We start from the raw sequence: 22,089 nt of genomic DNA, 5'->3' as shown, positions 1-22,089 counted from the left end.
GTACCCACACTTTCCTTTTCTGTTTTGTTTTTAATCTTCGGTGACCTTTAAAACACAAACAAACAAAAACCAACTAGGCTCATGAAGGACTTTTTTCAAGATAAAGATACTATGAGCACGCTAAAGAACTTTGGAAAAATCCCAGCTAGTCTAAGGGGGAAAATGCAGTCGTCTCTTATATAACCAACCAGAAATAAACTATTTCAACAATATATGTGTGTACATACACACACACACACACACACACACACACACACACTTCAGTAAATAGATTGTGGGGGAAATCTTTTCAAAGTTAAAAGTATAGATTCCATACGTAGATTCCATACAGTTTCATCTTATATTTTCACTTAACATCATATTGTGTCATCAGTAAAATTTTTCAATGATTTTCGAGGGCTTCAATAATGCTGCAAAATATGGATGTATCATGATTTCTTCCTTCCTTCTTTCCCTTTGTTCTTTCTTCCCTCTCTCCTTCCCCCTTTCGATGCTTCCCTCCTTCCCTCCTTCTTTCCGGATTCCTTCCTTTATAATCGAATTTATGCATTCACAACACTTAAATAGTCAACATCATCTACAAGGTCAGCAAAACAGCAGCCATCACCCCCAACCATATTTCCCACTCCCCAGAGGCAACCAGTAATTCTTTCAGTGACTATTGTGCTATTTATAACCATATACTTAAATAATATGCTTGTATTGGAAGCTCTTGATTTTTAAATTTTAGCCATTATCTGTTTTCCACCACAGCACCCCTTCCCCAATACACACACACACGCACACTTACAAACCTCCTTCCCTACATCCTCCCCTCCCAATATCATTTTGTGACTTTGGTTGGATCAATATTCAGAATTTGGATTCTTACAATCCCATAAACCCTATTCACAGCTGAGCCTTGTCTTGTTCTATCTACCATGAGCTTTCTTTTCCTGTATTTTGTTTCATTTTTTTCTGAAGCTAAAGGAAACAACAAACAAAAGTGGGGGGGTTGTTTCTTTTTCTTCTGTTTCTAAACACTTATCACCATCTCGGCCCCAAGCTCTAGTCTAGTTGAACAAAGCTCCTTTCCATATTTTCAAACCTGAGGCAGTCTGCCATTGTCGTATTTCAGTGGTGATCACTCACAGGACCTTTGAGCTACTCCTGTCTACACTGGCTGATCTCCAGGTTGGTGGGGGGAGTATGGAGTATTTCCTTCTCCCCTGCATCTTATGTAAGAGCCTCTCTTGCAGTTCATCCTGTTTATTAAATCTTACTTCTTTATTTACTACCTGAGTTTACTCTTAATTTTCAGAGGGCATCTCCTCTGAGCTTCCTGAGCAAGTGTCTGTAACATAAATTTTTTATTTAAGTGTATGAAAGGGTCTTCACACTTTCCTTGAATTTTAATGATTATGTGGTTATGTTAAGAATTCTAAATTTAAAATTCTCTTTCCACAGTTTTTGGAAGACATTCCTCCGTTGTCTTCTCGTTTTTCTCATCGTTGTTCAGTTGTTCAACAGCATTTGGATTCTTGTTGTGTTATATAAATCCTTTTCCCCCAGGAACTATAGAATTTTCTGTCAGTAGTGTTCTAAAAGCTTACCATCACATACTTGGTAAGAGTTTTTTTTTTTTTTTAAATAAAGTTTTATTCCTCAAAATGTACATTTGGTAGGACATGTTCAAGCATCTTCACCAGCACCTGGGACACCTCCACTTTCAGTGTTTCTGGTGTAAACGACTTGAGCTCCGACTTTGAGACCAGTTTAATCTCAGTCTTTGACCAAGGAGCTCCCGAAAGGCTGTCCTGGCGGAGGAATCCTGAGTCTCTCAGAGACAGCTACTGGGGGTCTAAGCTTATAATGAGAACTTCCGCACAGACTTGTCATATGTCACTTTGTCAAATGACACTGGGTTATTGAGCTTGTTCCGAGCTTTGCCTTTGCACCACTTGTTTCTGGCCTCACCCCCAGATCTGTGCCCTGGATCTTTGTCTTTCTTGGCCAGCTTCCCAGCATCTTTCTTCTTCTCATCCTCGGGTGGCATCGCAAAGCTCGGGGAGCCGCTGCTCCCCCTGCAGCTTCACTAAGATGTCTGACGAAAGGGGCTAAAGTTTCTTTTTACCACGCGGAAACTTACAGCCTTCCCATTCAGAGGAAACTCTGCCGCACTCTTCTAGAATGTTCTTTCTTCCTTTCCTTTCCCTTGTCCCCTCTAGAATTCATATTATTCAGATGTCGGTCCTCCAAGTCTGTCCCTCTAATTTTTTTTCTTACCATTTGTCCTTTCAATCATAAGCTTTTGAGTTTTTCCACCTAATTTAATTGTTTTAATTTCCAAGACTTCTTCCATGTTCTTTAAATGTTTGGGAGTTTTTCAAAGCATTTTCTTTTATTCCATGGATGCAGCGTCTTCTCCCGTATCTCAATTTATCAATGACCCTTTATTTGTTCTGTTCTTGTTGTTTTAAGTCTTCTGCTCCCTTCGGGACACTTTTACCACGTGCCTGTTCGGGCCACTGTCCTGCAGGTGCGAGGCTTTCCTAAAATATCTGGGGATTCCCTGACGCCCAGTTCATGACTGAGAAAGAAACGCTAAAGAGCCCGCCGGGAGCCTGGAGCTCCTGCAAGGGGGTCCTTATATGGGGACCCCCACCACGCCATGGGACGAGAAACTCCTGATGTCGGTGACCTGGACGTCCTCCGCTTCCTCCGTAACAGGCGACTCGTCCCTTGCCCGGAAGGAGTAAGCCCGGCGGCAGCATTTTTAGAACTAACTCGGGAAGACGTGGTCTCAACATGCCACACGCAAAATTTATTTAATTCTCTGGTTTGCGGTGCCTGTAACGGCGGCCCAGGACCGTCCGTCTCACCCTCTGCACAGGGCACACCTTCAACCTTCTGTGCATGGACCGGAGCCAGAGTCTGTAGGGACAGCTTTTTTTTTTTTTTTTTTTTTTTCCTCCTTTATATTTTAAAGATTTTATTTATTTATTTGACAGACAGATCACAAGTAGGCAGAGAGGCAGGCAGAGAGAGGGAGGAGGAAGCAGGCTCTCCGCCGAGCAGAGAGCCCGATGCAGGGCTCGATCCCATGACCCTGGGATCATGACCGGAGCCAAAGGCAGAGGCTTTAATCCACTGAGCCACCCAGGCTCCCGAGAACAGCTTCTTCTTAAGCTGACTTTTCATCAGTCTTCCTGCTGAGACAGAGCCGGGCTGGACTGGGGGTCCCCTCCATCCTGACCTGAACCCCGGGGCTCCCTGACAGCTGAAGCCGCGCTTCGGAGTAACACATCTTGCGGGAACGCAGGAGGCAGGAGCTTACCAAACGGGCCTCCACCACGAAGCCGGGCGAAGACAGAACCAAACCAGTCTGCTCCGAGGTGGACCCCAGCGCTGACCCTTTGACAAGCTGTGTCCCACGTTGTAACATAAAAATCGCACCCCACGGTGGAGATTTAACGAGCTGAGGGGACCCACGAGGCAGGGTCTGTCTACTGCGCCTGCGCACGCAACTCCAGTCTCTCCTCCATCCCTACACCCTCTACCCCCCACCCCAGCCCCCTAGTCCTTAGAGGTCACTTCTTTCCTCAGTCTCTTTAAAATCTTTCCCTGGCGTTTGTTCCGTGAGCCAGCATGAAGGACCCTTTTCTTTGTGGTGTTCGCCTTGTGCTTGAGCATAAGCCCCCAGTAAGACTTGCCTGGAGCTTCCAATTTGGCTTCTGGTCGTTTTCTATTGCGGGAGAGCCCAGGGACCCCAGTTCATTCTCTCTCTCTCTCTCTCTCTCTCTCATACACACACACGCACACTCACACTCACACACACACATTTCTGCAGCACCTCGGTGCTGCTAACTCCTGAGCCTTTGGGAATTCTGCTTTACCAATGGGTTGCTTCTTGGGTGGGTCCCCCCTTTTGGCAGAGTTAGCTCTCCCATGTTCCCGTGTTTGGTAAAAGCAATCCCCACTCGCCTAAATGTGCCAGGGTTTCCAAGATCTTGCTGTCTTTGTGTTCCCTTTCCTTCAGGGTTAGAAGCCTTCATAAACCATGTCATCATAGTAGGATTTGAGGAGGGAGCTAAAACGGTCTCATGTGTCCCATGGGTAGTCTCATGATACCTTCAAATATGTTTTTCCACCATCACCTACAGTTTTAGGCAGTTGTAACTCATCCTGTGATGAACATCCCTCATTCACAGACTTCTGTGGCAGTCAGGGTGCAGCAGAGAAGCAGACAGCAGGAGAGATACAGGAAGAGACATGATGTAAGGAATCGGCCTAGGTGATGATGAGGGCTGCCGTCACTGGCAGAATTTCTGCATCGGGAAGCCTCAGCACTATCTCCCGAGCCTTTTGACTGGTTAAGCCAGGCCCACCCAGGTTATGTAAAATAATCTTTCTTACTTAAAATTAAATGCTTGTGGACTTTATCATGTCTCCAAGATACCTTCACAGCAACATTTAGGTTCATGTTTGAGCGGATAACCATGCACGATAACCTAGCCAAGTGGACACATCCATAGGCCGTCACAACCTCTGACTGAATGTCTGGTTTTCTATACATTCTTAACATACAAATTTTTATGTCAAGAGCTTCTTGTATGTTTTGCCACAGTTCCCTGAAAGTTCTATGTCAAAATGTGTTCCAAACCCTCATGTACAAGTAAAAGTGCCCAGCTGTGATTTTTTCAAAATCTTTTTCTGTAACCGAAGTTTTAATGGCACTGAAATGCTATTGATTTAATTTGCATTTCTTTGATCAGTGACCTTTTTTTAATATGTGTGTTGATGAATTTTGAACTACCTGCTCGTCTAAGTATCTTCTGAAATACAAATACTAAAAGAGCCTTTTAGGTAGTAAATTAGGTATTAATTAATTAATACCTAATTGATAATTAAATTAGGTATTGCCATGCTTATAATCTTTTAATTTCTGTTTTCTAGTTTGCCCTTTGATTTTTGTGAATAGCATTTGCATGTGGGCTCTTTGTGTCCTGTGTCTCTTATGCTCCAGATGTCCCTTTGTCTCTGTAAGGAACCAGACTACTGTCTTTGTGGCCACTGAGCAAATCGAAAGGGTGGTGGACCTGCAGCATCAGGGGGCACCCACCCAGGTAGAGGGTGGAGGACATTGGAGCTGTTCTAGTTCGTGAATCTGCCCAAAGAGCCAGCTCAGCAAAGGAAGAGACGGTAACACAGATGGGGCCACACTTGTTGGCCCCACGTCAGAAGGGCCAAAAGCCTGTCCCGGGTCAACCTGAATAAATTAACACTCTGTGCACACTCCATCCCTAGGAAAGGACCCCCGAGGGATATCTTCACATCCAGCCCCAAATGATTCCTCTCTCATCTCTTGGTGTCTTAAGCCCAGCATTTCCTCTTAGTTCCCCTGAATATTGGGGTGGATCAGAAGCCCAGGCTCACACCCTGGTGTCCATGCTCGAGAAAAGAAACAAAAAACCAACCTCACTAAATATTATTACTCACCTCCCGCACCATTCTCCAACAATTTCTACAGAGAAATTTCCTTCTGTTGCAGCTGGAGCTCCAGAATGCCTGTGCCCGTCCTTCTCTAAGACAGGTGGACTTGGGGTGTCCCTGGGTAATAAATTTCCTCCACTCCCCCTTTCTTTCTGGGCCATCCCATCATCTCCATCCCTTTGGGGGTCTATCACAAGATACCACAGACTGGGTAGCTTATAAACAACAGAAATTCATTTCTCACAATTCTGGATCAGAGTGCCAGCATTGTTTGGGCCTTCTCAGAAGTGGTCAAGTAGCCATGCCCTAAACCTGTTGCTTTGTCCATCCGCTCATTCACATCCCCAAATGTCTGCTCTTCTTCCCCAGGGAAATCACCAAACATTCCCTGGAGAATAGCTTACTACAACTGAAATGCCATTTTACCTGGAATTTATATGAAGAAAGTTCCTTAGATGACTTGGAGAACAGAGTGTGTGACCAGGTACAGTTTCTAAACAAAGAATTCAGAGCAATCATGTACAATCTGTTTGCCTATGTTAAACACCTCCGAGGCCAGAACGAGGAGGCTCTGGGATATTTACAGCAAGCAGAAGAGTTTATCCTGCACATACAGGCCCGCCAAGGCAAAATCCGAAGTCTGGTCACCTGGGGAAACTACGCCTGGGTCTATTATCACATGGGCAGGCTTCCAGAAGCACAGGCTTACATTGACAAGGTAGGACATCTTTGCAAGAAGTTTGCGAGCTCTTACAGAATTGAATGTCTAGAAATTGTGAAAAAGGATGGGCCCTTTTAAAATGGGGAGAAAAGTATTATGAATGGGCAAAGGTGTGTTTTGAGAAGGCTTTGCAAAAAAACCCCACCAATCCGGAATTCTCCCTGGGACTGGCCATCACACTCTACAGTCTGGGTGACAAAGCACCAATAGAGAACACCGTTCGCCTTCTGAGGCGGGCCATCCAGCTGAATCCTGATAACCAGTATGTTCATGTTCTCCTGCCTCTGACTCTCCAGAAGACCCAGAAACAAGCTGAAGGAGATAAGCTAGTCGAAGAGGCCTTGAAGAAAACGCCATGCCTCACAGACGTACTCTGCAGTGCGGCCAAGTATTACCGAAATAAAGATACTCTACACACGGCTATCGAATTACTTAAAAAGGCTTTAGAATTGGTACCAAACAACGTTTTTCAACATCTGCAGATCGCATGCTGCTACAGAGCCAAAATCGGGCAAATACAGAAGTCACGGAGGTATGCCACGAAGGAGAAGGAAGCAGAGCTGTGGGAGATGACGAGACACGCACTGGATCACTTTAAGAGAGTTGTCGAGTTGAATGTTAACATTCCCCGTGCCTGCTCTGACCCTGCCTGCCTCTATGCCATCACTGGCCAGTATGATAAGGCAGAGTATTACTTCCAGAAAGAATTCAGTAAGGATCTGCCTCCCGCCAAGAGACAAGTGCTCTGCCTGCGCTATGGACACTTCCAGCAGTACCGGCGACTGCGGGACGACACTGCCATCCACCACTACCTGCAGGGTTTGAACATCAACGGGACAGTGACTGAGAAGGAAAAGCTGATTGTCAACCTAAGAAAAATTGCCCACAAACGACTCTCTAAAAATACCTCCGATGCCATGGGTTGGCATCTCTCCAGATTCATTTGGGAGCTGAATAGAAAGGGGCACCCATGGGACAGTGTGCCAGCAGAGGCCAGCGGTGTTGTCCCCCCTGCCCTGCGGGCTGAGAAGGGCAGTGAGGAAAAGACCATGGAAGCAGGTGGGACCCACCATCCAGAGAAGCAGAACGCCCTAGAGAGAGCCTGTAACCAGTCCCGGGGCCTCATATAGAGAAGAGTCAGAGCGAGAGCAAGAGAGAGGTGTAGGAGGCCTGGCAAGGTGGTTACGAAGGGGAGGGAAACAGGGACGCAGAAAGACTGAGAAACCACAACTGGCAGGAGGTGAGCCAGATGGCTGGGCTTCTCATGTTGTTGTCTCTTTTTCTGGGTTTCCCAAAATTCTCTCAGCCAGACCTGGAAATGCAGAATCATTTTTCCTCTGTCCTACAGATATTTTGAGCAAAATCTCCTTTGAGGGCAAGCACTTGCTTTGGGACCGTGGGACTCTGTACCATCCAGCTCTCGTCCCACGCCTTGCCCTCGGCTTGGGACACAGTGGGTACTCAACACTGCTTACGGGAACAAGGGAAGACAGCAGCACTGGGGCCTGGTCCTCCTTCCTTGCTCCTTACACTCCCAAATGAATTCCATACAAACCAAAGATTTAAATGTTTCAGAAACAGAAATCACAACATTTCTAGAGGAATTCTTGAGAGGATTTTTCAGATCACACAGTCTGGAAGCTGTAAGTATGAAACAAAACACAAAAGGGCAAAAGTATTAAGGAATTCAACCACACTATGAAACACGTTTCATAGAAGAGGGACCTCTAAAAAGTCAACCACACTATGAATTCAACCACACTATGAATTCTGGAATTCAACCACACTATGAAACACATTTCATAGAAGAGGGCCCTCTGGAAAGTCAAAAGATCAATGACAGACTTAAAAATACTGTTTCAGTACATGACCAGGTAACGGATTAACTTCCTTAATGCTGAAACAGTTCCTCTGGACAAATGGGCAAAGGTCAGGAAATCAAAATGGCTTTAAAAAGGGAAATGATTCTCAATGTTGCTCTTATTAAAAGAAAGCAAACCAACACTATTAAGAGAGGTCATCTCAGGTCAACCAAAGAAACACCTTTCGGAAAAAGGTCCTAAACAAGGATGTGGGTGAATAGGCTCCATCACACACTGCCGTTGAGATTATAAATCCTGTAGATGGAGGGCATTTGTTGATGGCAGGTGAACATTCGTGAGTCTTTGCCCAGCAATTCCACTCATTAATCTATCCTGTATTTGCATATGCATGCAAAGACATGTATAAAGATACTCATGAAGTTTTGCTTATAATAACAAAGGACTGACAACAACTCAAATGTCCATCACTAGGGGACTCATTAACTCAATTTTCATATTTCATGCTGAGAACAGCATGCAGCTAATGTAAAAAAAAAAAAAGGTCGTTCTAACTATAAAAATATAGAATACTTCTCTGAGATATATTTTTAAAATTTTTTTAAGTGCAGAAGAGTGTATACGACATGCTAACATTGTTCAAAGGAAGGAAGGAAGGGTAGGAGGAGGAAAAAAAGCCTATCACGTTATTTGCAGAATATTTGTGAAAAGGACGTAGCTCTTCTAGGGTAGTCTCCAGAGAAGAAATGGGTTGGCTGGGAGTCTATATGGAAGGAAGACTTACCTAATTCAAAACAAAAGACGGTGAAGCAAGAGTGCCGTTCCCACCCCACTGGTGTCCATTCTGCAACTGGTTCTTGCTGGGTCCAACCCACACTAATAAACATTTGAAGATCTCTGCACCTAATCAACAAGTCTCCAGATTCCAGGTCTTTCTTCATGCCTTCATCTTACATGCCACTACTCACCACTCACCCCACCCCTAACATATACAGTGTGTCCTCTACTCTCTTCGCCAGTCCATAATGGTGTCCACCGCAACTGATCCTTGAAAGTGTAACCATGTCCTAGACCTTTGCTCTGACCTCTCTTCACCTGTCCCACCATCCGTGTTCAGGAATTTACTTTTTGTGCAACAAACTTCTCTTGAGCTCCCAAAGGCATCAAGGAATTTGATGAATGAGAATGCACCAAGACGAAGGGCACAACTCTTTAAATTCATGCTCCAATATTGTGCTTCTGCTGACGGCACACACCCTATAGTTGTCTCATTTCCCGATGAAGAGGGAAGAGCTTCATCATCCTATGTGCTTCCAGGTTGCAGGGCTCCCCGCCACCCCGCCCCCCGGTCATTAGATGGATGAAAGTTTAACCTTGCCCTCAGATCATAAACTCCACAAAGTTCACAGTGATACTTCCCTGCCCTGACATTGAGGGGTGATCTTAGCCAGTATTTCTTGGCCTTGCCTGTTATGGGGGCTCCCTGACTGTAGCCCTTTACTGAGTGCAAGAGGAGCCCCAAGGAACGGGCAAAGTCTGGTCGGAAACTGAAGTAGCCATGGCTTTCTTCCAGAGAGCTGGTGGAAGAGTTGGGAAGAGAGGTGGAAAAGCTCCTGTTGCTAATTCAAAGTGAACCAGAAGTCTGTACACATGCAGAGATGCACTTCCACACATTTCCTCTGCTGTCCCTTGTATCTTTATGTGGCCTTTTTCATCTCTCTTTTACTTACCAATGCTTCCATGATCATCAACTTTTAAAACTCTTTATTCTCAGAATCAGACACTGACAAATATTTGAGGCAGTCTTCAGAGGCATTGCTTCATTGAATAACCTCTCCATCGAAGGGTATTATCACCAAAGGTTCTGTGTGAGCACAGGAGTCTCTGGGGCCCAGAAGGTGAACACAAACCCCAGCTCGTGGCAGAGATGTGGGAATACAAGAATTAATGTCAGAAAGAGCCTCCCAGGGGGTGGGGACAGGGATATGGAGAATGATGACAAGGTTCTCATCAGAGAGCAGAATCTTGGTCTCCCAAATGCCTATCCAGCAGAGGCTGGTCATTTCTACTGACTTGTGATCTTTGAACTTCCTCCATGTTTCCTTTCTTCAATTGGGATGTTTCCTTTGGTTCTCGTGCCCCATCGGGCCTGTAGGAGTTATCTAATCTTATCTAGTCTTTTAAGATTTTTCTCACCAGACCACAGGAAGTCACACCCTGTCCATAGAGGGGAACCGGGGATCTCTGAGAGTTCCCTGAGCATCGCTGGGAAAGATGGTTGCCTTGATTCTGGGTGGACTCTATTGGGAAAGTCCTGAGTACGTTCTGTGTTTAGCAAGAAGGGCACATTATGGATGTTTAGGGTATGAAGAGTCCTCTAGCCAGTGTGAATAGTAGTGAACTAGCCACCAACCCTTCTAGGCAGACAAAGCTTACGTCAGACATTCTCTACAGAGACAGAGAACAAAAGAGAGGGCCATTTTCTCCCCATAAATCTCAAGAAAAACCTATAGGGTTTTGTTTTATGGAATTAAAATTTTTACTTACAGTCAAAATATTGTGTGGTTCTCAGACTTGATAACATGTATTAGGATTGTTTGAGAAGTTTCCTAACACAGAGATTCCTTGGCCCCACTCCTAGAATTGCTGATGCATTGATGGAGGATGGAGCCTGACAATTTGCATTTGTGGCAGGTCCCCAGGTGGACCTGAAATTTCTTGGGGTTGATGGCAGCATGGGCCTAGTGCATTATACCACTTCGTATTTGATGTAACCACTCAGTAGACACATACATAGTTGTAACAGCCTGAGTAATCAGAACACTCGCTGAGTCAGTTTCACTTTTCTCATCATTGACATATAACCGGAAAAGAGCTGGTTTTCCTTTTCAGTTTCTATTCTGCATTCCCACTGCATCTTCTAACACGAACCAGCTGCCAGATCAGCTGGGGCATTCCTCTCGTGAATGCATTACACTCAGGCACTGGCCATATGGATTTCTGAAGAGTACCACAGTCCCTCCAGGCATTTCAGAACACAGCTAGCACATGCTTTCCCTGTGCTTCTCCCCACCTGGTACCTTTATAATGAGATTTAAACATTTCTATCCGGTTGTTTTCTTGAATGCAAATTCAAAACATACGACACCAAAAAATCCCACCGTGTTCCTAGTTTCCTTTTGCAGCATTTCTTGTACAACTAACATACATTTTTTGAAGACTTTATTTTTTTTATTTGAGAGAGAGAGAGAGAGAGAGAGAGCATGAGCAAGGGAAGGGGTAGAGGGACAAGCAGATTCCCCCACTGAATGGGGAGCCCAATACAGGGCTCCATCCCAGGACCCTGAGGTCGTGACCCAAGCTGAATGCAGATGCTTAACTGACCGAGCCACCTAGGCGCCCCTAACATCCATTTCTATAAATATATACTAGAACTTGTAACTCCTGAATGACATCCAAAAGTAAGCGTTTCCAATAGGGATAGGCTCGACTCTGTGTCCCAATCAAAGGGTAGAGAATTGTCAAGAAGCATAGCTCCTCCTTCCACCCTGCCGCTCACAGACACAAACAGACATCCAGAAGGCTCTCTCCAAGACTGAACTAACATGCCTCAGCTGTACTCAGTGGTCCTGGAGAACAGGCTTCACTCATGCTCTGTGTAATTTCCAGACACCAAAGATTCCTAGTGCTGTTATCTCTTTTCCTCTTGGGTCCACACACACTGTCACCCCTCTGAGATCAGGGGTATGAATAAGGAAAAAGCAAAGAAAGTACATTTTCTCCATCACAGCAAACCGCCGTGGTTGCAAATTGTGATGTGGGAGTGCGGGACACCAGGGTGAGCCAAGGGACTTTAAATGTTGCGGCGCTCGGGGAGGCCCAGAATGTGTACAGGTGTTAGGAGCTGTTTGGCGGGGGTGCCTTGGTGGCTCAGTTGTTAAGCGTCAGCCTTCGCCTTGAGTCATGGTCCCAGGGTCCTGGGATTGAGTCCCACACAGGGCTCCCAGCTCAGCGGGAGGCCCACTTCTCCTTCTCCCACTCCCCCTGCTTATGTTCCCTCTCTCTCTCTCTCTCTCTCTCTCTCTCTGTTAAATAAATAAATAAATAAAATCTTAAAAAAAAAAAAAAGAGCATCCCTCACTGGGGCCTGCGGACCATGCTGGTGATAAGGGCAGGCATAACGAGGAGGGGTTAACATTGTGGTCTCAAGAGGCAGGGTACTTGGTGCTTGGTACCTGTGCCCCTCTCCAAGCTGGGCTTCATGTCAGCTGATCTAGGCTGTCACTGTGGTCACAAAGAGGAAGTTCTGACTCACCACAGGGTGGGGGATGGGGGTGCTACAGGCGCGGCTCTTACTCAAGATTCATTTCTTATTAGAGCACTGCTGGTTGTACTTTCCAGTTTCAGTTTCTTTTTCCTAAAGCAAACCTTAGGAAAACACAGCAAAGGAACCAAGAAATGCCCCCATATATACGTCTCCCTAGCATCTCTGGAAGACAGAGCAGGAAGATCTCTGAAGAGCACAGCAGCCTGAGCTACAGCCTTCCAGAACTGCTGAGAAGCGCTCCGCAAACATGAGGTAAATATTCTGCCCTGATCGTGTTGAAAATGTCCAATCACTCTTGCTGTGGAATGCAAATCCCACACGGCCGTGCTCTGAAAACACAAGTTCCTGACTTGTTTTGCTTTAGTGTCTGTTTGTAGCCTTGCCGTGACTGCTCTGTAGGTCGTGGCTTTGTCTTCCCATTGCCGGCTTGTTTATTTCTGTGATGTTCTCCCACACACTGTCCAGCTTCCTCAGGGCATCTCTCGTGTCCAGAGGAGGGAGGGAGGGAGGAAGAATGGCAGAGGGAGAGATGTTTACCGGCAGGTGCTTCATTTAAAATTGGATCTGGAGGGGCGCCTGGGTGGCTCAGTGGGTTAAGCCGCTGCCTTCGGCTCAGGTCATGATCTCAGGGTCCTGGGATCGAGTCCCGCATCGGGCTCTCTGCTCAGCAGGGAGCCTGCTTCCCTCTCTCTCTCTCTCTCTCTGCCTGCCTCTCTGTCTACTTGTGATCTCTCTCGTCAAATAAATAAATAAAATCTTTAAAAAAAAATAAAATAAAATAAAATTGGATCTGGGGCAGGGGGTGGCTCCTGTAGACTGTCCCTTTTGTTTCTTATTTGAAAGGATGAAGCAAGGGGCTTTTAATAAGATTCTTATTTAACAAAGGCTCTGTTTTTAGCAGATAGGGTTAAAATGTACTCCAGGTAGCAACCCCAGCTCATGCTAAGGTGGATTTTACTTTAAATATGTTCATTCATCTCATATTTGCATCAGGGCTGGTAAAATGTATCCCTTTTTTTCAACAGAAATATATTTTATCCATTCTTTCAACAGAAATATATTTTATCCCAAAATGCTACTGATTGGCTAGAGTCCTTCTCTCTGAAGTATGAATTGGAGGTGGGGTGCTTGGAGAAAACAGCCCCCAACTCTAAAATGCTCTTACACCCCAGAAACATAAGATTGCCCCGGGAGGAGGCAGGGTAGGAAGGGAAATTTTGTTTTCTCCAGTGTGAGGGTGTGGCCAGGCTAGACACCTCAGCCTCAGTCCTGGAAGCTCCAACAAGTGGGGACACCAGCCCTAGCTCTCACTTCCTAGAGGACACATTGCCCTCCTTCTATAAGCTTCCTGATATCTCTTCTTGAAGCGATACATTTTCTGCTACTCTCCATGTCTGCCTGATAAGAAAAAGATCTGATATATTTCCAGATATCTATTTCTAGGGTGACTCAGAATATTTAGAAACCTTGTTCCTATTCCTTGGAACTTTAGTCTTAGAATCTCTCCCTTAATAACACAGACCCACCCAACTCTTCTCTAATTTTCTTTGATCCCTTAGCTATAGGCACTGTCACCAGGCATTGGCCCTGTGCTCTAAGACAGTCATTCTCAAATCTGAGCATGCATAAGATCTACCTGGAGGGCTTGCTAAAGACAACCCCCCCCCCCATTGCAGATTCTGATTTGGTAATCCTTAATTGAGGCCCAAGGATGTGCATTTCTAACAGGCTCCTCAGTGATGCCAGTAATGCCCGAAGACACTGGCAGCAGCATTAGCTCTGAGCCTGGGGAATGGTGTCACTGTGGCTTTTCTGCGAACAAGAAGCAGGGCAACACATTGCTGTGTGTAAACAGTTGGAACTTCTAGAGTCATCAGGTGCATAGGTCTCAGAAGTCTGAGTCCAGGAAGCAAGTGTCTGGAACCAGCTTCTGAATTACTAGTGGAAACAAAAACCCGTAATCACACAGTGAAATTGGATGCTTTCGAATGGCTGCTCAGAGGGATTCTACCTAAGTGTGTCTAGTAAATGCCTCTCTCCTACAAATACACAACTGTCTATGTGCTTTATATGCTGGAGATAATTTTAACTGGACTCATTCTCTCTGCTTCTTTTATAAAATGAGGACGTTGCAGGGAGCCTGGGCAGCTCAGTCAGTTAAGTGTCCGACTCTTGATTTTGGCTCAGGTCATGATCTCAGGGTTATGAGATCGAGACCCATGTTGGGCTCCACACGCTACATGGAGTCTGCTTGAGATTCACTCTCTCCCTCACCCTCTACCACTCCCCCCGCTTGCACACTCTCTCAAATAAATCAATAAATCTTTATAAAACATTAAATGAGAAAGTTGCTAAAAAGCTAATTGCTAAGCTTATGCAACCTTACTGAGAAGGAAAATAGATCCGTTTGGACACAAACTTTCCAAGGGGAGGCTGCTGTCATTACAATGCCAGATAGCACTCCAGGCACTCTCCTGGGCGTGCGCACACACACACACACACACACACAGCCACCCCCATCCCACCCCCCATATTGCATCAAGAGGCTCAGACAACCAGGCTCCTCACTGAGACCTGTCTGGGACTTTGAATAGACAGAGGGTCCTTCCCCCGGCAAAAACTCCTACTCATTTTCCTTCCTCTCTTCTGTTTATTCTACTTGGGGTTAAGTTTCCATCCAATTCAAGTACTAGAAATGAAGAGGAAATGATTTAAGGTTCCCAGAATGGCTCACGGGACCCACACACAGGACTAGAGCAACACCAGGCAGGCCAGAACAGGACAATGGAGAGCATCAGGGACCCAGACTCTGTGTCTGCTCCGTGTGCATCTGGGTCACACTCTCTGCTGGCCACACTGCAGACCACGGCCACTAAGAGCCCTCCAACACGCACGGTGCTCCTCCTAAGTCCAGACACCTGACTCCCCACCCCCTTCCCCCGTACCCAGCTTCCACTTGAGTTTAGGTGCCCAGCTCTGATCTAATCATCAAATTGGGGGCGGGGGGGGGTTCCTAAAAAGTGAAAGCTAAGGGGCAGGAAGAAAGTGGGGGAATATAATCTTTCACTTGGACAAGCATTTCAAACATGGTCTTTGCCACATTACATAACTTTCCATATATCTACTGCTTGTCTATGTCAGAATCCATAATAGTTAGAATATCAGCTCCTGATAAAAGGGCTAATTAATATACACCATGAAAAAATGTTTTGAAGTGAGAAAAACAGCACTTCAGGGACTCCAATATGTAAGCAATGCAGAGAAATTATCTGGGGCAGTTAATGATTTTTAACCTTCTCATCTCTAAAGTTATTCAAAATAAGGTTTCTGTGTGGTGAGTTTTCCTTATTTGTTATTTGATTTGATTTGATTTTTAAGAACCAACGTTGAAGGGAATGGGAAATCTTCCCAGAAGAGTACCTTAAGGGAAAAAGAGCATTTCCCATAAGAAAAGAAGCTAGTGTGAGCCTCCTCCTATAGCTTCAATTCCAACATCCTGTGTGAAAGCAAACCACAGGAGAGGAAAAATAAAATTTCAAAAGATAATTATAGCAACAAAATGCAGAAGTTTTAATAGACCAGCACAATGAGAAATGTTAAAAACAGAAATCACCAGTCTAAGAAATAGCGGTGGGGTGGAGAGGAGGAAAAAAAGATTATATTTTATTCCAAAATAAAAAGTTTAAAACATTGCTAACATATATGATGATAATAAACTTAAGCAGTAGAATAATATAAAAGCAGAGGATATAAGTAAGCATTTAGAATTGTTGAAATATGATTTAAAAGATCAAAATGGAAAAGTTCAGATAAAAGGAGAACAGAGAGGAGCACCTGGGTGGCTCCGTGGGTTAAGCCTCTGCCTTCGGCTCAGGTCACCATCTCAGGGTCTTGGGATCAAGCCCCGCATTGGGCTCTCTGCTCATCAGGGAGCCTGCTTCCTCCTCTCTCTCTGCCTGCCTCTCTGCCTACTTGTGATCTCTGTCTAATAAATAAATCTTTAAAAAAAAAAAAAGGAGAACAGAGAATGCCAAATTAATAAAAAGACAAGACAAAACCAATTGGATTTAAAAAAAAAAGTTTGAGGGTGCCTGGGTGGCTCAGTGGGTTAAGCCGCTGCCTTCGGCTCGGGTCGTGATCTCAGGGTCCTGGGATCGAGTCCCTCGTCGGGCTCTCTGCTCGGCAGGGAGCCTGCTTCCCTCTCTCTCTCTCTCTCTGCCTGCCTCTCTGTCTACTTGTGATCTCTCTCTGTCAAATAAATAAATAAAAAATATTAAAAAAAAAAAGTTTGGATAACCACAGAAAGTCAATTAAGGATATATGAAAAGCTCAAATAATAAGACAAGAAATGTAAAGTAATAAGGACAAAAGGACAGATTAAGGGGAACTAAGAAACTGAATATACAGGAGACAAATGTGGTTGAATTTCAGAGGGATAATGAGATTAAAATCAAGCTGGCAAGACAGGAACAGAATAGACAATTCTAAAGCTAAAATTTTCAAACCAGGAAAGCAAATGCTGGGTAAGATGAAGAACAGGAACATAAAGCAATCAAATAGGCTTTCTTCTTAAAAACTGTGTCAACTCAGGGGTGCCTAGGTGGCTCAGTCAGTTCAGCGTCTGACTGTGGCTCAGGTCATGATCTCCAGGTCCTGGGATGGAGCCCCAGCCCCAAGTCCTTGGGTTCTGCACTCAGCAGGGAGTCTGCTTCTCCCTCTCTCTCCCTCTGCCCCTCCCCTGCCCATGCTGTCTCTATGTCTTTTTCTCATAGAATCTTTAAAACAGAAAACCAAAGCGACACAAAGTCAATCCTCCACTGAAATCTGTCCCGCAAGATGTGCTGCACCTGCATAGGCCCTCACGGCAGACAGCAAAGAGCCAGCCCGACCCTCACAAACCGCCCTGTTCAGGGAAACCTAGCTCCCGGGCCTCCAAATCCCACCCCAACCCTTTCTCTAATCCTTCTGCCCCCCACCATCACCCAACCCCTGTGTCCCTGTGCACTTAATGCAGATGCCAAAATATAGAAAGAAATGAAAAGGAAATACTGTTCTCTTCTGGTTGGAGTGAACACCGTCGAGGAGGAGAAGGAGTAGGAAGAGAATTGCACTTGCTCTGCTCCCCGGGAGAACCCATGCCCTGTCTGACAGCCTGCATCTTTCTGTTTTGCCCTCCAGCGAGAGCACCATGACCGCCCTGGAGAGCTGCTTACCGCAGCTGAAATGCCATTTCAACTGGAACTTGGTGGAGGGAGGAGAGTCGCTGGATGAGTTTGAAGACAAGGTGTGTAACACCACGGAGTTTCAGAACAACGAGTTCAGAGCGACGGTGTTCAACATCCAGGCCTACATTGAGCACCGCAGAGGCCACGGAGAGGCGGCGCTGGAGTGCCTGCGGCGGGCGGAGGAGCTGATCCGGCGGGAACACCCGGAGCAAGCGGACACCCGAAGTCTGGTCACCTGGGGCAACTTCGCCTGGGTCTCCTACCACCTGGGCAGACACGCAGACGCGCAGATGTATGTGGACAAGGTGAGACGAGTCTGCGCGGAGGCTCGCAGCCCCTACAGAATGGAAAGCCCAGAGCTGGACTTTGAGGAGGGGTGGGCCCGGCTACAGTGTGGAGGGAGGCACAACGAGAGGGCCAAGGTGTGCTTTAAGAAGGCTCTGGAAAAGGAGCCCAAGAACCCGGATTTTGCCTTGGGACTGGCCATCGCCAGCTACCGTCTGGACGCCTGGCCACAGCCTCAGAATCCCGTGGACCCTCTGCGGCGGGCCATCCGGCTGAATCCTGACAACCAGTACGCGAAAGTCCTCTTGGCGCTGAAGCTTCAGAAGATGAAGGAGGAAGAGGAAGCAGACAGGCTCGTGGAGGAGGCGCTGAAGGGAGCCCCGGGGGCGACAGATGTGCTCTGCCAAGCAGCAAAGCTGTATCGGAGGAAAGGGGCCCTGGACCAAGCTGCAGAGCTGCTGAGAAAGGCCCTGGAAAGTTCTCCGGACAGCACCATCCTGCACTGGCGAATTGGCTGCCTCTACAGGACCAAAGTCCTCGAGATGCTCCAGGACCCAGGAAGGAATGAGATGAGCGGCCAAAGGGCGAAGTTACAGGAAACCATAGAACAAGCTGTGTATCATTTAAAAAGAGTGGATGAGGCCAGTGCAGAGCTCCCCTGTGTCTGCTCCTACCTGGCCTGTCTCTACGCGCAGGCAGGTAAGTATGATGCCGCGGAGCATTACTTCCAGAAAGAATTCAGCAAAGAGCTTTCTCCAGGAGCCAGACAAGTGCTCCACCTGCGCTACGGCAACTTCCAGCTGTACCAGCTGAAGTGCGAAGACAAGGCCATCCACTATTTCATACAGGGCATGAAAATCAACCAGGAATCAAAGGAGAAAGAAAAGATGAAAAATAAGCTGCAGAAAATTGCCTGTACCAGGCTTTCTAAAAACGGAACTGATTCCGTGGCTTTGCACCTCTTGGCATTTCTTCAGGAGCTGAATGGAGACATGCGGCCAGCAGAGGAAAACTCCTAGAGGTGTTTGGACTCTGGAAACTTCCTCCATTCAGTATCTTTCACTGAGGAATAAGGAATCAATATATAGTGCTGGCGGGACGATACAGGGAAGGGAGCAGAAACCCTTCCACCAAGTGGGTATTCATGATATGGGACAACTTTACAGCAGCATAGGCGTGGACTGAGCTGCTGGTCATGGGTCTGCACCGGGTTTGGGGAGGATACCTGCTGGGTATCACACATGAATTGCCCAGGGAGTTCTGGGACAGGGATTAGATTGGAGAGGGGAGGGAGGAGAGGGTCGCAGGGCTTGGTTAGGGGGCTACTTCCCAACTGACCTCTTGGGAGTAGTTTGCATTGTGATATTCCCTTAGTCATCCTCCCTGTGGTGATGTCTTGGATTTGTCTCTGGGTTTAGATAAAGCAGCCAGATCCCTCACATCTGAAACAGTGTGGTCTGTTTTTGCAATGTTTTTCCACCCTTGGAATCATTTTAGATCTTGTGCAGTTTGGCCCTGCAGAGACACTAATGTGTCCATTCAAAGGCGGGGGGACCAAAGCCTCCATAGGGCTGGGTATCTTCTCTCCCTCACTTCTGCTTCCTCCCAGATAGTCCTCAGTCTAGACTGTCTATACATCCTGAGTTAAATTGCCCCATTAACTGAGGTGGGAACATAGTTTGAAAACAAGAGAGCAGAGAACAGGTTGAATTTGGAGAGAGCACAACCAAGACGAGCAGTGGGGCCAGGCCGTCAGGGTACAAGGGTTTCAGGAGGCACGTGGGAAGATTTCACATCCATTCTAGCCTCCCCAGATTACAGCATGTCAAGAATAAAAAGAATAAATAAAAACTTTAAAACGTGTGTAAAAAAAAATAAATGTCACGCCAGTAGGGACAGGGATTGAGCAGACAAAAGAGAGAGAGAAAAAATGCTGGTTTGTCCTTGCAGACTATAAATCCATGGAGAAAAAAAATCTCATTTTCTTGGCCACTTTTAGGAAAATTTCCTTGTATGACGAAGACTTGCTTTATTCAAAAAGGCTTGGATGAGCACAGGCCCACAGTAAGAGAAAAACAGCAGAACAGAAGGCTCATTTGGACACCAAGGACCTAGCAAAAGGTCTTGCGAAATGACATCACTAATAGAGAATTTTTTTCCCCAATTATACTGCTGTAAATTAGGTGATATAAAACTTCTTTTCACCCTGAAAATCTTCAAGGAAACCACAAAATTCATGGTTTGCTTGGAGTGATTGGGGTTTTCTAGGTAAATACTGAATAGTCCATGAGATCAGGATCAGTGCGAACCAAACCAGAGTCAGGTGACCCAGCATGAAACAAACCCTCAGTCATCCTCTGGGTTGCAAAATATTTGCCTGTTCAGATTAATTTAAAATTAAATAGTGGTTACCAGGAGATGTGGGTTAGGGAAGTGGGAGAGATGTTGTTTAAAGGTACAAACTCACAACTAGTAAATAAATCCTGGAGATCTAAGGTATAGTATCATGAATATAGACAACAATATTGTATTCTAATCATCAAACCTGCTAAGAGGCTTGATCTTGATTATTCACACCAAAGAAAAGAAATGATAATTACATGACATGAGAGAGGTGGTAACTATTGCTACAATAACTGTTGCTACAATCATAATATATAAATGTATCAAATCAACATTAAATTTGCAGTATTGTATGTGAAATGTATTTCAATAAATTGATGCATAGTATGGATTCCTGGAAAAAGCCACAGATTTAATGAATAAATAACTTGGAGGGATGGAACATAAAAGAGTGTTCTTGGGGGCGCCTGGGTGGCTCAGTGGGTTAAAGCCTCTGCCTTCGGCTCAGGTCATGATCTCAGGGTCCTGGAATCGAGCCCCGCATGGGGCTCTCTGCTCAGCAGGGAGCCTGCTTCTTCCCCCTCTCTCTGCCTGCCTCTCTGCCTACTTGTGATCTCTCTCTATCAAATAAATAAATTAAATATTTTTAAAAAAAAAAAAAGAGTGTTCTTGGTTTTGTTTTTGTGTTTGAAATTCCGCTGCACCGTGAGTCTTGTGGACCCAGCTACTAATTAATGAAACATTATATTGGTTGCAAACTGCCTCCATATAACCCAGACCGGTCTAGCATTATAACCACTGAATGGAACAGACTTTTTCCCCTTAAGCCTTAGGAATCCAGGACTCTAGCTTACGCCCTGACACCTAGGACCGTGCACCCTCACGTACACGAACCCCCGCCCCCACACTGAGAATGGGCGGACTGCTTCTCTTCTCTCTGTTAGGCCTTATTAACACCATGTGTTTCCATCTGCATCCTGACCTCCATTGTGAGAATGAGGCATTGTCGCCCATTCTGTTATCTGCCTCATTCTGGAGGCAATTCAAATGCATGTTGGAGAGTTTTTTCCTATTAGTCAGAAAATAGAAAGAGACAAATAGCCCTGAAGTCTCTCTCACTTTCTGAGAATTGTCTATGGAAAATACGATTCACACCACCTGCAAAGGTAAACTCATCCCATTGGACCGAATGGGACAAGCGTATGTCTTAGGGAAAGATTTAGCTTCCTTATTCTGGGCTCTGGTGCCTGGGGAGGAAAATCGGGGGTATTCTGAGTGGAAGGTAAGAGAGGCAGGTACGCTGACCTTGAGAGAGGACCACCCGGCCCCTGTAGAGAGCTGAAGAAGTCCACCCAGCTGTACACAATCTTGCCCATGCAGCAAAACCCTTGCTAGAAGAGGTTCCTGAAAGGAAAAAGGTGGAAAGAATAGGGAGGAGACAGACGACATAGTACACTCAGTTTTTATTTGAGGACTTAAAGCCCACAAAAATGATTAGAAAATAATAAACAAAATTGTGTTTATAGCCCAAGTCTCCTGAAATCTTACTATCCAGGAACAATGAATAGATCCACATTAACTGGGATGACCCGTCATTCCTGGGTTCTCAGTCTCTTGGCCATTTCTCAGTGCACGACATTTGACTCCCCTCAGATACCCACCCAGGAAAAAACAAGCCCCTGGTAGGCGTGTCCCGGGTGTTGATGAACAAGTCGGTCAGAATGACCCGATCACATCTGTTACATGCAGGCTTGGCACCCCTGTGCGCTAAGGTCCTCCGCCCACAAAACTGCTTCAAAATGTCTCATCACTCTCTACATCTGATTGCCACCTTGAGAGTCCTGATGTCCTGGCAAAGACGGTCTCAAATATGTTAGTGCTCGTGAGAGAGTGAGG

At 45.8% G+C, this 22,089-nt stretch overlaps 2 protein-coding genes and 1 pseudogene across 2 annotated transcripts; 2 read left to right on the top strand and 1 right to left on the bottom strand.

Moving 5' to 3' along the window:
- Positions 1 to 1,671: 1,671 nt before the first annotated feature.
- LOC111144696 lies at positions 1,672 to 2,035 on the bottom strand (annotated as a pseudogene).
- Positions 2,036 to 5,848: 3,813 nt separating this feature from the next.
- LOC111144753 (interferon-induced protein with tetratricopeptide repeats 2-like) lies at positions 5,849 to 7,323 on the top strand. The gene is given in 2 exon segments (XM_022499192.1): positions 5,849 to 6,242; positions 6,245 to 7,323. Coding segments are annotated over 2 exon segments (1,332 nt in total). The 5' UTR covers positions 5,849 to 5,989.
- Positions 7,324 to 12,488: 5,165 nt separating this feature from the next.
- Positions 12,489 to 20,670, top strand: LOC111144967 (interferon-induced protein with tetratricopeptide repeats 2-like). Its single transcript, XM_022499601.1, has 2 exons — positions 12,489 to 12,592; positions 17,519 to 20,670. The coding sequence occupies exons 1-2, from the start codon at positions 12,588 to 12,590 to the stop codon at positions 18,867 to 18,869; spliced, it is 1,356 nt and encodes a 451-aa protein (XP_022355309.1). The 5' UTR covers positions 12,489 to 12,587; the 3' UTR covers positions 18,870 to 20,670.
- Positions 20,671 to 22,089: the final 1,419 nt, after the last annotated feature.

Source organism: Enhydra lutris, unplaced genomic scaffold (genome assembly GCF_002288905.1).
Source record: "Enhydra lutris kenyoni isolate GAN:26980312 unplaced genomic scaffold, ASM228890v2 scaffoldscaffold12, whole genome shotgun sequence".
Lineage (NCBI taxonomy): Eukaryota > Metazoa > Chordata > Mammalia > Carnivora > Mustelidae > Enhydra > Enhydra lutris.
Note: the sequence above shows the minus strand (reverse complement) of the source record. Positions and strands in the feature narration are given on the sequence as shown.